The sequence below is a fragment of the Onthophagus taurus genome, chromosome 6 (assembly GCF_036711975.1).
Source record: "Onthophagus taurus isolate NC chromosome 6, IU_Otau_3.0, whole genome shotgun sequence".
NCBI lineage: Eukaryota > Metazoa > Arthropoda > Insecta > Coleoptera > Scarabaeidae > Onthophagus > Onthophagus taurus.
This window is the reverse complement of record NC_091971.1, coordinates 30,536,959-30,553,472: the sequence shown is the minus strand read 5'-3', so window position 1 is coordinate 30,553,472 and position 16,514 is coordinate 30,536,959. Positions and strand designations below refer to the sequence as shown.

The following is a 16,514-nucleotide window of genomic DNA, read 5'->3' as shown; positions in this document are numbered from 1 at the left end:
TAAATTACATGAACTTTATTATCACCATCACTATTAATAATATAATAACTACCACTTTATTTTTAACTATTATTTAAATCACTCAAATTCATATAAATTTTGATATCGCATTTTAGAAGCTAACACATCATCTTCAGGGGCACTAATATTAGTTGGAGGTATCATAGCACCACCAACATATCTTCCTTCTGAGCTCATAAAATTAAATGTAGAGCAAGCTTGTTCTGTGGGCAATATTTCCAAATTAATCTTATGTTTGTGCATAAATGGTAAGAACCTCCTATGAAAACTAAGATCGTCTAGTTTATCTCCAACTCCTATCACTAAAATATCTAATTTTGGTTCTAGCACGGTGAATAATTGAAGAGACTCTTCCGTTATATCATCTATTCCACTAACATTCCAAGCTAAAATTGTTCTAAAACACAATAAAATAAATGTATTTAAAAACTTTATTTATAAATTTACCTTGGAAAAATTGCTATCGGACCTAACACTGTTAAATCGTTATTTAATCGAAATCCAGCCTAAAACAAATAGAATTAAAACTACATTTAAATCATTTTTTTTATAATTAACTTGACTAAATCCGTTAATCATCAAATTAGCACCTTCCTCTTGATTTAGTATATTCACAGACGTTTTTCCTTCACCATCAAAACTTTTTAACGTAGGAGATACCTTCAGAAATCTACAATTTATACAGAAATGAAGGAATTTTTGGTTGTCAACATAACCTAAAAATTAATTTTTTTAACTTTATGAATGCGTACCGTTTACTTTGTTGAAATAACGATGTTTGTTTAATTAATTTGTTACATATATTTCTTAACATAACCATTTTGTATACGAAAAATATTATTATTACGTTTTAAATTAAAATAAATTTCCTACGATCTATATTTGACATCACGTTGGAATTGTGTCAAAAAATACAAATTTCCAATTTATTAATTTCTCTTAGCCAATTTATAATTTGTAAATAAACGAATTAGTTAATAATGTATTAACAAATTATATATACCAAAATAAAAATTTAAAAAAGAAAACTTATTATGCATAATTTTTAAATTTTGTTTATCAGTCGAAACTTGATTATGGTCTCAATTAGAAAAGAAATTTAGTTTTTAATTATTATATATGCGAATTAATAGTTTTATTTTATATTGTACAATACATTCATACAAAAATTATAAATTAATTATGTGAACTTATCAATTTTAATAAATTTAATAAATTAAATAATGTGCGCCATCTCTAATTCACACTTCAAATTAATTACCAAAATATAACCTGAAAATACCAACAAATTATTAAATTAACTAGTTATATAAACAATATCATTAGTAATATAATTATTAATTTTAATTTATTTATATTCATAAATAATAACAAATATTGCGGCAATTCTGCGTTTATTAACATATATATTCTAATCTAAAATTTTGACGTTTGAGGTTAGAATTTATGAGTGACAGAACTTGTTAAAAACCCGTCTTAAACTTGAATATGTTCCATATAAACCCAACCGCAGGAAAAACCGAAATTGTAATGTCGGATTTCATAGGTAATTCACCTTATTATTAGCTATAAGAAGTAAACACGTTGTATTTTTTAGTTGATGAGGATCATCAATATCAAACTCCATCGAAATGTGTAAAAACTCAACAAGATATGCAATTATGGGAGAAGTCAGAAGCTTATTATGAGTATTTGGGGTTCATATTAGCTATTAATGAAGCTGTATGCGGTAAAAGGATAATTCAAGAACATGAGCAAGCGAAATTATCACCAACTGTAATAAAAATTCTTGAATTATTAGAAAGATTAAGTGTGATGATTGATGAAACTCCAGCATTAGTACAACCCCAACGGTTTGGAAATAAAGCGTTTCGGGATTTTTATCAAAAATTAAAAGATGTGAGTTAATTGAAATCATTTTTGAAATTTTATTAAATTATTTTTTTATAGCAAGCCGTTGATTTAATAAAACTGGTTCTTCCAGTTAACCTTCATAGATCTATACCTGAAATAATGTATTATTTTGTGGATGGTTTTGGGAATTCAACCCGAATAGATTATGGAACTGGTCATGAAATATCATTTTTAATGTTTGTATGTTGCTTATTCAAAATTGGTGCTTTAACAGAAGAAGATAAAGTGTCTGTTGCTTGTGCCATTTTTGCAAAGTATTTAATAATTGTACGCAAATTACAACAAACATATCGTATGGAACCAGCTGGAAGTCATGGAGTTTGGAGTTTGGATGATCACCAATTTGTGCCATTCATTTGGGGCAGTTCTCAATTGATTCAACATCCGACGTTAGATCCATCTTCGTTTTTGCGTGAAAACATTGTTGATAAATACGCAAATGAGTATTTGTTTATGGGTTGCATTCAATACATTAATAAAGTGAAAAAGGGCCCATTTGCTGAACACTCAAATCAATTATGGGGAATTAGTGGAGTTTCAAGTTGGTCCAAAATCAATGGGGGATTAATTAAAATGTACAAAGTTGAGGTAAAGATTTATTTATATTTTTTTATTGATATATTTAAAAAGTTGTTATGAAGAAATTTCCTTCAATTTGTAGCTATTGAACTTGACGTTATTACGTTGTATTTTTTTTTGACAAATAATATTAAATATTCAATCCAAACAATAACTAGTCAAAAAATATTGTAGTGTAATTAACAGCATAATGCTTTTAAACAACAGTGCACAATTATCTCCAGTATTGACATAAACAAATATAATTATGATCTATGATTAAAACTGTTATGATATATCATTAAAACTTTTGTGTACTTTTACTTAAAATACAAGTTCCGATAATTTAATCGTTTTGTGACAATCTCATGTAATATAGGCGATACCACAACAAACGGGAATGATTAATCGATGTCCGTTATTATTTTCCGCATACGGTACAGATATTACGCCCATAAGTTGACGTGTGTTAGAGTGAAATGGCATATCATGAATGCGCTATTTCGTACTTTTTCACGCGATGAGTCACTCTCACTTCTGGTGGTATAGAACAGCGTTCCGCAAACTTTTTTAAGTAGCGACCCAAAAATATCAATAAAATCTTAATGCGTAATAATAAATATTTATGCGACCCATTCTTCGACCGTTCGCGACCCAATATTGGATCGCGACCCAATGATTGCGATTCGTTAGTATAGAGCAGTGGTTCCCAACCGGTGGATCGCGAACTCCCAGGGGTTCGCGAGCAGCTCTGTGAACCTGGAACCCGAGTTTGCGATATTTTGGTTTTATTAGTACCATTCGATAGAGAATCGTTTGTACTTGTTTGTACCACCTTTATTTTCGTTTGTACCTCAGGACTTAAGTGACAAAAGAATTTTGAAAAATTGCCGGGACCCCACTTTTTGATTTTTTAATTTTATTAATACCTTTCGGTAGAGAATCGTTTGTACCTGTTTGTACCACTTTCGATTTCGTTTGTACCTCAACCGGTTCCAAAATACAGCGATTTTTTGGTTTTTGAGAATACCGCTGAAAGTGTGTATCTCGGTTATTAATACAGATATCGCAAAACGGTCGATGGAATTCGATAGAGAATCGTTTGTACCCGTTTGTACCACTTCTGTTTTCGTTTGTACCTCAACCGGTTCCAAAATACAGCGATTTTTTGGTTTTTGAGAATACCGCTGAAAGTGTGTATCTCCGTTATTAATACAGATATCCCAAAACTGTCGATGGAATTCGATAGAGAATCGTTTGTACCCGTTTGTACCACTTCTGTTTTCGTTTGTACCTCAACCGGTTCCAAAATACAGCGATTTTTTGGTTTTTGAGAATACCGCTGAAAGTGTGTATCTCCGTTATTAAATACAGCTTGATAAGGTGAACAATATCAATTCTAATGCAATACCGTGGACGAGATACGGTGTTGTTTCCACCGGCAATTAAAAATCATTTCAACAGAAAATTTAGCTACACGCGGCATTTTTAAACTTCTTCCGACACCCGAAACCCAAAATTAATCAACAAAGCGTTTAATCAAACAGTATAATAAAAAAGACGAGAGTAGAATAAAAAAGAATAATACCCAGATAAACAGACTTGTTTGCAAAGAAGTATTAAAAATACGACCTATCATAGCACATCTAAGAATTAACCTTAATAACGTTTCACAGTGAAGATTATCGACGAAGATCATATAATGACGAATGTGACAAAAAGTGAAAAAAAAAGCGGAAATACCTGCTAGTATGTTGACTTGTATACAACACGTGTTTGTATGGATAAGTCCAGTCGATATAAATCATCAAAACATTAAACGGTGCATACCTGGCCACACCGGCTAGAGTTGAGAACGGTTACGACCCAAACGTCAATTTAGTCTTATGTACTTGAAAAGTATGGGAACACCGAGACCCAGGGCTTCCCCTAAGATATTAAAAAATGTTGGAAACTGTTGGGTTATAAACGAAATTGAAAGCGGTACAAACGATTCTCTATCGAATTCCATCAACAGTTTTGCAATATCTGTATTATAACGGAGATACACACTTTCAGCTGTATTGTCAAAAATAAAAAAATCGCTGTATTTTGGAACTGATTGAGGTACAAACGAAAACAAAAGTGGTACAAACGGGTACAAACGATTCTCTATCGAATTCCATTGACCATTTTGCGATATTAGTATTAATAACGGAGATACAAACTTTCAGCGGTATCGTCAAAAATAAAAAAATCGCTGTATTTTAGAACTGATTGAGGTACAAACGAAAACAAAAGTGGTACAAACTGGTACAAACGATTCTCTATCGCATTCCATCGACAGTTTTGGGATATCTGTATTAATAACGGAGATACACAGTTTCAGCGGTATTCTCAAAAACCAAAAAATCGCTGTATTTTGGAACTGATTGAGGTACAAACGAAAACAAAAGTGAAACAAACGGGTACAAACGATTCTCTATCGAATTCCATCGACAGTTTTGGGATATCTGTATTAATAACGGAGATACACACTTTCAGCGGTATTCTCAAAAACAAAAAAATCGCTGTATTTTGGAACTGATTGAGGTACAAACGAAAACAAAAGTGGTACAAACTGGTACAAACGATTCTCTATCGAATTCCATCGACCATTTTGCGATATTAGTATTAATAACGGAGATACACACTTTCAGCGTTATTGTCAAAAATCAAAAAATCGCTGTATTTTAGAACTGATTGAGGTACAAACGAAAACAAAAGTGGTACAAACTGGTACAAATGATTCTCTATCGCAATCCATCAACAGTTTTGGGATATCTGTATTAATAACGGAGATACACAGTTTCAGCGGTATTCTCAAAAACCAAAAAATCGCTGTATTTTGTAACTGGTTGAGGTGCAAACGAAAACAAAAGTGGTACAAACGAATACAAATGATTCTCTATCGAATTCCATCGACCGTGTTGCGATATCTGTGTTAATAACGGAGATACACAATTTCAGCGGTATTCTGAAAAATAAAAAAATCGCTGTATTTTGGAACCGGTTGAGGAACAAACGAAATCGAAAGTGGTACAAACAGGTACAAACGATTCTCTACCGAAAGGTATTAATAAAATTAGAAAATCAAAAAGTGGGGTTCCGGCAATTTTTCCAAATTTTTTTCTCACTTTAAGTCCTGAGGTACAAACGAAAGTAAAGGTGGTATAAACGAGTACAAACGATTCTCTATCGAAGGGTACTAATAAAACCAAAATATCGTAAACTCGGGTTCCAGGTTCACAGAGCTTTCGCGAGCTGTTTCAAACGGGTTCCCAATAATAATATTATAATGACGGAATTTTATAGAAGTAGTGGTAAAGTCAAAAATGACAAAATAATAGAACTAAAAGATTTAAAACAACTTATAAGACATATATTATATATATAGCTATTAGTTTCTCCATGTTTATCTTTGATGGATTAATAGAGGAATTTAGATGTAAAGATGAAAATTTATTAAATGTTCAGGATCAGTGCTACATATGTTTCGACTCACAGCAAAGTCGTCATCAGGCACGACGTCTGATGGGTTTACAGGAGAAGGATATAGAATATTCATCTCATTACAAATATTAATCTTTAAACAATATTTAAACGATCCAACTAGATGTTACGGCATTATAAATCAACGGAAAGAAATTTTTTCTTCGACAAATTTTAGTGCTATGCTATAGCACTAAAATTTGTCAAGATGTGTTTTCCTTTTATATCTAGATATACTTTACATATCCTAAATTTCTTCCAGTCTAATTTCATTCTAAATTCCAGTATATTGCTGTTGCGATTATAGCGATTTAAGGCTCATTTGTCTTCTACGCGGCCTTTCCAAGGTTGTTGAAAAAATTGTGATAATCTTCTGGCTGATTCCCAATCGGGGTTTTTCCGGGTTTTTCGTGCGCTACTTCTCTTTTCAACCTTACGGATGACATTGTGCGCTCCTCTGATTCTGGCCTTATTACGGCCCTGGTGACGCTTGACTATTCTAAGGCATTTGACACTATCAGTCATCAGATGTTGCTTGCTGTTCTTAGGTTTATGGGTTTTGGCCATGAATCTGTCGATTTCTTTCGACATTATTTGGACTACAGGTATACTAGTGCCTTCTCGTTATAATAGCTGAAATCATCAGCTATTATATTCAGATTTAATTAATAGTATTTTTATTTTGCTATATTATTACATTTTTGTATCAGGTTTTTGTTATCAGGTCAATAAATGAATTATTATTATTATTATTAATAGACGCACTATATCTCTAACAAATAATTGGATATGTAGTCCTTTCCAAAAAGATCTAAATTTGGAGATCTCTTTAACTTTACTGCTAAAAGAAAAACTTATTGAGTTATCCTCTGATAGCTAGCGATTTTTAAAGACCACCCTTTAATACACTTTTGGCTCAGTATTGGAAATGAATACGCTATTTTGTCAGAAAAAGCTATCAAAGTTTTATTACCTTCTTGCACAACATATCTATGACAAAGGATTTTCCACATATACTTACTTGAAAGATAAATACAGAAACAGATTAAATGCAGAACCTGATTTAAGACTGAAACTGTCAGACGTTGAGCCTAACTTTGAATTTCTGTGTTCTAGCAAACAGGCGCAAGTATCTCATTAAGAGCGTTGTGTCAATTTTGTGTTTTGATTTTCTTCTATCTATTATTTTAGTCTTTATTAAGGTAAAGTTTGTGGTTAGATTTTTTACGGTTATGTTTTATTTTTTGTTATGAATGAAGAGTGTTGTATCAATTGTCTTGTATGATTTCATTTTTTCTTACCTGTAAGTAACAACTACACAAGGGGTTCGTCAATTTTTTTTAAATTTATAAGGGGTTCGCAAGATGAAAAAGGTTGGGAAACACTGGTATTGAGCATGCAGTGGATCAAAACGGCACTTATTTTCCGGACACGCTTTGTATTTATACAGTATGCCGCAATATTTATTTATTTATACATGGAGGTAGCGATAGGATAACTCTTATTAGGAGCTACCTCACAACTAAGTATAGTTGTGTAATGTGCTCCTAAAATATTTACATATGTATAGTAATACATAATATGTAGTGATGGGTAAACACATGGCAAATATTTTTTTTGTAAATACCCTGGAAACATACCCGGTATTTACCCAAAATGGGAATATACTCGGGTAAATAAATTCCAAAGACTAACTCTTAAAATAAATGCATTTTCCATGAAAAATATAACATATGTTCGGTAACAAAAACGTATTCTTATCAAAAACATTTTAACTCTGAAGTCAAGCAGATAGTCGTCGGCCTGCCGTTTGTTTTGTCTTCGGTATCGGAGGTAAAGACACCATCACTATCCTCTGTGCTTCCTTTGATGTGTTCATTTGTAGTTGCCTTTGTTTGTTCCCCAATTTCTATTAGTTCAGAATTGGTTAATTTCCAATTATGGGCAATAAAAGTAATATTTCCAGCCCTCTCTGTTTCCAGCCTTGATATGTATCCACGAAAATGTGCTGAATGTCGGAGCTGCTACACAGGCCCTCCTACAATGCAACTGGATTCGTGTTTACTACACTGATCCACAAGAATCTTTTTGCCCACAATCCATCATTTGATTTATAATTTGTTGAATCTGCCATTACATCCAAGTGCATTAACTGGGATAGGTTGTGTATAAACTCCATTGCGTCTATGTCCTCCGACAGTAACAAACAGCTTCCTTTAGAACAGTGTTTCCGAAACAGTTTTTTTACGGAACAGTAAAGCCGGATGTAAACATGAATGCCAGAAGGGTTAATAATATAACTTCGAACCAGTTTCTAAAGAAGGTTGCAACATGGCATCCGAAACGTCAAACCTTTTCTTAAAAAACGCACGGCAAAACCCGAAAGTTTCTAGTTTTAGTTCTAATTTTAGTTCAATGAATGCCAGATTTTCAATTTGGGTTCGTGGGACAAAAGTTTCCAATTACTATTTCCAAACATATTTCCCTAATTATGACTTTATTGTTTCTGTAACGACTTTTTTTTACCCGTTAACGTTTTGTAATAGAGTGTGATAACGATTCCACACTAAAACAAGGAAAAATCTATTAATATCTTGTCTGCGGGATGCCGGACAAATCGTTCTTCTGTGGGACAATGCTATCACATATATATATATGGTTAACAAAATAAACATTTGTTTTAATAAATATGTACATGTAAAACAACCATTCAATGACTTCTATGCATTTGATTTTTTGAATTACAAATTCTTTTAAAGCTAGTGATTTAAATTTTTGTTGTAAATCCGAATCACTTATCAAATCAAGTAATTTTTCATAATTAGGTGTACTCATGTCTTACGGTTTAGACGTTGTTGTAAAAGGATTCCGAATCCAAGAAATGTCTTCTACACACTTTATTTTCTAGTATTGAAGAAATCCAAAACGTCAATTTTCGTCTGAAATCCGTAATTTTATGTGCCACATGAAAGATAGATATATCTTTTCCTTGTAACGACAAATTTATTTCATTGTACTTAGTACGGATTTGTTAAAAATTCTCCAAAATTTTGCCCAAAATTTGAAGAAAAGAAACCAATAACTCGCTACGGAGTTAGAATAATCTCAACAATGTGCTTTTTCTGTGGATACCCACCTTACTTCAGAGTGTAATAAAAGTGAGGTATGTTGGCTTCCTATTTCATAACTTACAATTTTAAATAATCTGGACTGTGAATCTCAGTCTCACACTTTTTCGCGGTAAGTACCGATTGTCTGCGGAACACCGGTGTTCTAAGCAACACAGTTTGGAAATCGGTGCTTTAGAACAAGGATTTAGTAGTGCAGCGGCAAGATGAGTCAGACTTGTAGCAAATTCAGTGCGATTAAATACCTTTTGAGTTATTGCATCTTCCTCTTCCTCAGATGTGCAAAAATATGATATGCTACGTACAATTTTTAGTTCTATTTCAGAGAGTGCACTATGCACTTTGTGGATCATCGGGGTGTTTGATTCTAGGGTAGTTATTAGTGAAACAACAGGCTCCAGAATGTCACGAATTTGTTGTACTTCACATTATATTTGTTGTACTTACCAACAAAGTCAGTTCGAAGACTGACTTTGTTGGATATTAAGGTTTCCATGCAGTAGAGATGGCTTTCCCACCGCGTTTTACATGGTAGTTTCAAACTAGCTTTACTCTCCTTCGTTTTGTTTATTTCCACAAGTAGAAAAGATAAGATTAGGGATCGTTTTATTCATAATCATAATCTTTATTGTGTTACACATACAATACAATATTTAGAGGTAACAATTGTTTTTTTGCGCTTTTACTGGTTATTAAAAAATCTTGTATTAAATATAATACGTCTCTTTATTTACATGTTTCGCCTGTCCTAGCAGGCATCTTCAGAATAGAGAGTAAGGTACAAGTTGAAAATAAAATTTTGAACAGTGGAAACTATTATATTGTTGAACTAATGACAAAATTATGTTTAAAAATCACAAAAGGGGCGGATTTTAGAGATAAAGCAATTTTTACAAACTGTCATGGTAACGTGTCGAACTGGTTGTTAAGACATTCTCGACATGTAAATAACATGTAAATAAAGAGACGTATTATGTTTAATACAAGATTTTTTTTTAATTACCAGTAAAAGTGCAAAAAAACCATTGTTACCTCTAAATTAAAAAACTGGTTAAAAATGGACTACAACATCAACTTCGACTACATTAACAATACAATATGTTCACACTTGTCAAATTTTACACATATTATATAGTGTCATATTAAAGAAAAAAATAAAATAAAATAACATAAAATTACATAAGATTACAATAGATAACATTAAGTGCTAAAGGTGGAAATCATCTCAAGACTGTCACTCATATATTCGGAGGTCGAGTAGTACGCCCTTGTAACAAGAGTTTGTTTAATATACTCTTTAAAGCCCTTCAATGGCAACTGACGGACGTGTTATGGCAATTTATTAAAAAATTTCACCGCCACCGCGTTCGCACTTTTCTGGCATTTTGTTAATCGTGTATATTTGGGTATCAGATCGCTATTTTTCCTAGTATCATAGTTATGCACCTGCTTATACGTGTCAAACTTATTAATGTTCTTTTTAACATATGTAACACATTCGAGAATGTAGAGAGACGGTAGAGTTAATATTTGTAAATCAATATAGGAGCTTCTACAGTTGTCTCTATAATTTAAATTTCTTAATACCTGTATAGCCCTTCTCTGCATTCTAAATACGCGTTTAAAACCAGCAGCGGAGCCCCAGACTAACAATGCATAAGTCATTGAGGACTGACACAGCGCAAAGTATGCTGTGCGTAAAACTGGTGGAGATACGTTTGAGCACAGGTTTCGCAACAAATAGATGCTGCCACTTAATTTACTACATAATGTCAAAATATGTTCCTCCCAGCACAGCTCGGAATCAAGATAAACGCCCAAAAACTTTACAGCAGAAAGAGACTGTATGTTAGGGCACCGTCTCAATGTAAACGTAGCGAAAGCCGTTTTATCTGAATTTAACTTTAGTTTGTTACTAGCAAACCAACGCTCAGCCTCCCTTAGAGAAACAGCTCTACTCTCAAAAGCATCTTCATAACCTTTGTGATTGCTAAATAGGGTTGTGTCATCGGCATACACAATAACCGACCCATTCGTTATATTCTGAGGAATATCATTAATATAAATTAAAAACAAAAGAGGGCCCAATATTGATCCTTGGGGTACACCTGTCGAAATACCCATTCTCTTAGAAAATAAATCATTACATTTAACTATTTGTGACCTATTTGATAAGTATGATTTAATCAATACCGTTATTGTCAAAATTATATTTTTCCAACTTATAGAGCAAAAGGTCATACTGCACACAATCGAATGCCTTACTGAGGTCACAGAAAGCACCCATCATGTAGTGTCCATCCATCCTCATAGGACTGCATAACATTTTCTACAAAATCAACAATTACACCAACAGTGCTTTTTTCTTTTCTGAAACCAAACTGCGTCGGAGTAAATAATTTATTACTTTCAAAATATTCATAAACTTTATTTTTTAAAGCCTTTTCGTAAATTTTAGAGAAAACGGGTAGAAGAGAAATTGGCCTAAAATTTTCAATCTTATCCGTTAGTAGTTGATTTAGTAATTTGCATAGTGGAAGTATATCAAGTTTTTGATTTGCTTTATTAAGTTAACATTAAAACCGTATATATCCCTAGTTGGCTTTGATTTAAGGGAATTAATGATATTACGCAACTCAACGAAGGATATTTCCATGAAAGAGAAATTACATCCTTCGACGTTTATTTGTTTAAATAATTATCGAATGTTTCAGTAGTTACTTCATTACTTTCAATTGATTCTAAGATTTTATACGGAATATCAACAAAAAAGTTATTTATCTCATCTGGTGGAAAATTTGCATTTACTCTACCACTTTTTTCGACTCTACTCTTATTAATCAACCTCCACATTGCTTTACCAGAGTAACCAGAATCAGCAAGTACCTGATCATTGTAATTAATTTTTGATTGCATAATGCGTTTATTATATATCTGAAGGAGTTTATTTCTTTGCAGCTTTATATTATCATTTTTTGTGACTTCATATACAGTAGTAACACATTCAAATTTGCACGAAATTCTTTTAATTCTGTATTTATTAACATTTTATTATAACTGTATTGCATTAACTATATGTGTAGCGTCTGTTATTAACTTTGGTATAGGTGGAAAATTTAAAATATCGTTGTACAGAAGATGAAGACTATGAGCCATGCAACCCAATGGTACGAAATGAAGATGCCTTTTTCATATTAGCAGCTTTGTCTCCGATTACCACAAGGAACTTTTCGGCGCCAAATTTATTAACAATCTTATTTATTTTACTCTTAAGATATTCTACTGAGTGTTTGCTAGACCCTGTAGAAATAAAATCTACAAACACCGGTTCGAGTTTTGATATATATCACAAAATCTAATATGCTCTCATTTCGTAAATTACTCAACTTTAAATATCAGCATATTCTGTATTCAAAAAAGTTGTGGATAACTTCTTTCGGGTTGGCAAGGTATATAACAGTATAAGCATTTTAAATATTTTAAATGTCTCTCTCTTTTCTTTCTGATGAACCAACGTTTTACTTAAATGGTATGCCGTTTAAGGGCATACCATGGCATACCATTTCAGGCAGCTGAAAATCCCCATTGAAAGGTCGAAGCAAAAACTCAATATCCCCAAAAGGTCAACGTGTGAGCTGGAATAGTTGATAATCGAATTATTGGTCCGTACTATTTTATTGGACACATTTTTATTTAATTATAATAAAAACTTAATATGATAATAAATCATTATCTATAAAATATTCAGCTAGATTTCTCATTCTCTCAACATAAATATCTTGATTTTTTAAAACTGCGTTAAAAACATCCATAGGTTTTTCTTCCGAGTCTGAATTTAACAGATTTGGAACTTCATCTTTTTCAAATAATTGCGCTTTAATGATACCCAAAGCCATACACAATCCAAACAGTGAATATTTTCTCCAATGTTCTCTAAATATTTTGTAAGGATAAACTATTTCTGGATTACTTCCTAATTCGGCGATTCTTTCCGATAATGTGTTGTAATAAAGTGTTAAAAAATATTCCGCATTATCGAGTTCTTTTTTAGTTGCTAATGTGTAAAAGAAGTAAGAGAAATCTAAAAGTGGCGATGAAATCCTTTGACATTGCCAGTCGATTAATTTTACATCAATTGGTAAATCATTTTGATCCTAAAATAAAAAGAAATTAGAATTCAAACAAATAATTAAATTAAAAATTATTTACGTTATAAAGAAACATCATATTATTAGACCAACAATCTCCTTGTGCGATTACAAAATATTCGTCGTAATCACGAAAAATTTTAGTAAGATAATCAATTAATTTTTCACCCAAATTTTCCAAATGTTTTATAATGTTTTTATCCGCAACGGGATCTAAATATTCAATAAGTTGACTCACGCATCCCTTCATCATATCCCCCATTCCAAACTGCTTAAAATATTTACCAAAAACATCGTCAACACCAATAGTTAATTTCTTGTATTTTTCAGGGTGTTGGTCTTTCAAAGCATAATTAATTGCATGATATCTAGCAAATGCTTTTATCGATAAATTTAAATGAGCATCGTCAATGGGTTTCCGCCGATCTCTTAAAGTGTAGCCCGAACTTCGTAAATCTTCCAAAACAATCGGTGGAACTTGATCTTTCTTCATTTTCGTATTAAAATGTTTCGGTACGTTGTCAAACGGTTCTTGAACATTTTTGGTTTTTTGGAATTCATCAAAGGTTGGGTAAATTTCCGTATAAAACTTGTACTCTGTATTAAAAGCTTGAATTAACGCTTCTTCCCAAGATTTGATATCTTCCGGTAAATATTTAACAAAGAGGTCGGTATTTTTTCCGTTATCACCTTTAATAGAAATTGCGTAAGTTTTTGAAGCGTAACCATCACCTTCTTGAGATCCTTGTGTTATTTCGATTTCTGGTGGGGTTTTGTAATCATTACGGATTATGTCATCTAAAGCACTTTGAACACTTTCTTCTAAATTATCGTTCATTTTAATCTATTTTTGTAAGACAAAATTTATAGTCTGTCTACTTATATACTATTTTATCATCGAGAAGTGGGGGGATAATATTTATTTTTTATCTAATTTAATGCTTCTACGTTAATAATAACAGTAAGGATGACTATTACGAAAGTGGGAAATTAAAAATGTGGAGTCAAAGTAGATAATTGAGAGATAACAAATTTTTAAAATGTTTTATGAATCATGTGTGATTTAATCAAGATTGAATGTAAGGTCACAGTGACATTTGAAATGTTATGCTTTTTTATTTATAGATGCTTTGTTTTTATACTAAAATTTTAATATTTATTGTTGCATCTACTTATTATTTTGTTAGTTATAAACATAAAAGTTAATGTTTAAGGTGTTATTAGGATGAGTGTATTTATCTTAAAATACAGCTTCACAACAACACATAATATGTTATAATTATGTTAAACACGAATTTCGGGTACTTTCCAATTCTATGAACTGATAAATAATCTTTAAGATTGTGCGATGAGCTCAGTTAAGGAAAATATCCACATATGATACGGTGATTATTATATTGAATCAGTAATGTATGTTATCCTTTGATGCTATGATCAACACATTTTTTCCAATATACCAACGTTAATTAAATCATCTACCTGTGCAGTAACCTCAGGCTTTACTTTTAACTGCTTGGGACTCATAAGTTTTCCTGTATCCTTATATCCTTTACTTACACGGTAAACTGTTGGTTTTCCCAACGAACCTCTATAATCTGCCGATCAACCCCTAACATGGTTATTATAAACAGTTCGAAAAATTAGTATTAGAAAAATCGCTACAGAATAATATATTCTTAAACCGTATAATGCTCTAATCCGGAAGATACGGGACGCCTCTGTATGATACTATAAATAACATATACTGGTGTCTCACGGAACTGGTTCGTTCGAATTTTTTTAGAAAAATTTTGGTAGTAGGGATAAATCATCCGAAACTTTCGTTCTGAAATACTTTCAAAGATGGCCGCCACTTCCGGTCTACCGGAAATAAACCATAACTTCGTTATTTTACATTACATAGATTACATACCGGGTATGCGGAGCAACCAACCTTACACCGGACCCTAAGAATCTATTGTACTCCGATACATAACGTTATCAAATTTTACCATGCAGTCCAATGCTCTTAACAAACATTAATACCTTGGTCGGTGAAAAGTCATTCAGATCCTTTGAGCAGAGCAACAGAGCAGAGGCATAAAACATGCTCAACCGTCTCCTCGTCCTCCGCACATAGTCGGCATTCAACATTGTCGGCTAAACCCAACAAGTTGAGGTGTGTTTTTAATCGGTAGTGCCCAGTACAAACACCCATTAGAACTTTAATACGAGCAAGTCCTAAAATATTCCCGGGTTTGACAGTGGCGATGTTAACCCTAGGATACTTAACCAATAAAATAACTATAGTAACTAAATACTCGCCGGGCCGGAGAGGCCCAGTTTATGCATTCTAGGGTTAATAAACACCTTAGCATGTCTCATTCCAGGATAACTGGTCCACAGTAGGAGAACTCTCTTCAGCCCACAGTCCAATTCTATGTTTGGCAAAATGATACACCAACTACTGGTTCTGGTCCCACAAACACTTTAGCGCTACCCTGTCGTGCTAGCTCATCTGCCGTTTCATTGCCAGCAACCCCAAAGTGACCTGAGACCCAGATCTCTTATCACAATTCAGTGTGTTTAATGTTCTTTCACAGTCATTAACCAGAGCCAACACTGTTTTCACGGCCTGCAGCGCCTGGAGAGCGGCTTGACTGTCTGAGAAAAATCGTACTGTTATGTTCTTCACCTCTTTCTCAAGAGGGATGTTAGCACCCATGTCAATAGTAAATATTTTTTGATCCATATGTGAACATGCAAATATCTGCCTGAACCAGAAAATTTTCGTTTTCGATCCAGGACTGCCGTTAGGGCAGTATAATCTGGTATCGAGTATTAATCATTGATAGTGATCCGTCAAATCTGACGGCATTGATAGCACAATATCAGTGCTTATCGTGTCTTCCGCAGCCCATTGGTAGGACATGTCGGAACAGTATTCAGCATATTGCTTAAATCTGTAAATGGTAGTTCTAGCCACCTTCTCTATACCGGGTGTCCCTCAGAAATGGCTTACCCCCATATTTTTATTTATTATTAATGATATAAGAAAACCATTTGGACATGAAATCATTCTCTTTGTACTTCCGGTTATACCGGATGTGAGTACTAATTTCGCTATTTTTTTAAATCTATAATTTTTTCTTCTTCAGTTGGATAGGCAGCATAATTTCACATAACTTTTACTTGAAAAAAATTTCACGATCGCTTATAATTTTTGAAAACAAAATTGTATTACAACTTTTGACGC

The 16,514-nt window shown here is 32.8% G+C and overlaps 3 protein-coding genes across 3 annotated transcripts in view; 1 reads left to right on the top strand and 2 right to left on the bottom strand.

Moving 5' to 3' along the window:
* LOC111413951 (NADH dehydrogenase [ubiquinone] 1 alpha subcomplex assembly factor 3) lies at nt 1–936 on the bottom strand. Its single transcript, XM_023045098.2, has 4 exons — nt 774–936; nt 580–691; nt 469–527; nt 1–418 (listed from the first exon to the last, which is right to left on the bottom strand). The coding sequence occupies exons 1-4, from the start codon at nt 839–841 to the stop codon at nt 79–81; spliced, it is 579 nt and encodes a 192-aa protein (XP_022900866.1). The 5' UTR covers nt 842–936; the 3' UTR covers nt 1–78.
* Nucleotides 937–1,307: 371 nt separating this feature from the next.
* The window catches only part of LOC111413952 (serine/threonine-protein phosphatase 2A activator-like), a 20,705-nt gene continuing 5,498 nt past the window's right edge, over nt 1,308–16,514 (top strand). Inside the window, exons 1-3 of the mRNA XM_071196515.1 lie at nt 1,308–1,567; nt 1,619–1,920; nt 1,972–2,523. Of these exons, the coding sequence (XP_071052616.1) occupies nt 1,510–1,567; nt 1,619–1,920; nt 1,972–2,523 (912 nt within the window). The 5' untranslated portion in view covers nt 1,308–1,509. The remainder of the gene's footprint in view (nt 1,568–1,618; nt 1,921–1,971; nt 2,524–16,514) is intronic.
* LOC139430237 (uncharacterized) lies at nt 12,790–14,190 on the bottom strand. Its single transcript, XM_071196924.1, has 2 exons — nt 13,341–14,190; nt 12,790–13,285 (listed from the first exon to the last, which is right to left on the bottom strand). The coding sequence occupies exons 1-2, from the start codon at nt 14,115–14,117 to the stop codon at nt 12,842–12,844; spliced, it is 1,221 nt and encodes a 406-aa protein (XP_071053025.1). The 5' UTR covers nt 14,118–14,190; the 3' UTR covers nt 12,790–12,841.

What these genes read in the sequence shown, in the direction of transcription:
- LOC111413951 (XM_023045098.2), bottom strand. Translation starts at nt 841, where the DNA reads ATGGTTATGTTAAGAAATATATGTAACAAATTAATTAAACAAACATCG. An exon ending in TGATTAACGGATTTAGTCAA is followed by an intron (nt 528 to 579) that starts GTTAATTATAAA and finishes TATTTGTTTTAG; the next exon opens with GCTGGATTTCGATTAAATAA. An exon ending in CCGATAGCAATTTTTCCAAG is followed by an intron (nt 419 to 468) that starts GTAAATTTATAA and finishes ATTGTGTTTTAG; the next exon opens with AACAATTTTAGCTTGGAATG.
- LOC139430237 (XM_071196924.1), bottom strand. Translation starts at nt 14,117, where the DNA reads ATGAACGATAATTTAGAAGAAAGTGTTCAAAGTGCTTTAGATGACATA. An exon ending in ATATGATGTTTCTTTATAAC is followed by an intron (nt 13,286 to 13,340) that starts GTAAATAATTTT and finishes TTTTTATTTTAG; the next exon opens with GATCAAAATGATTTACCAAT.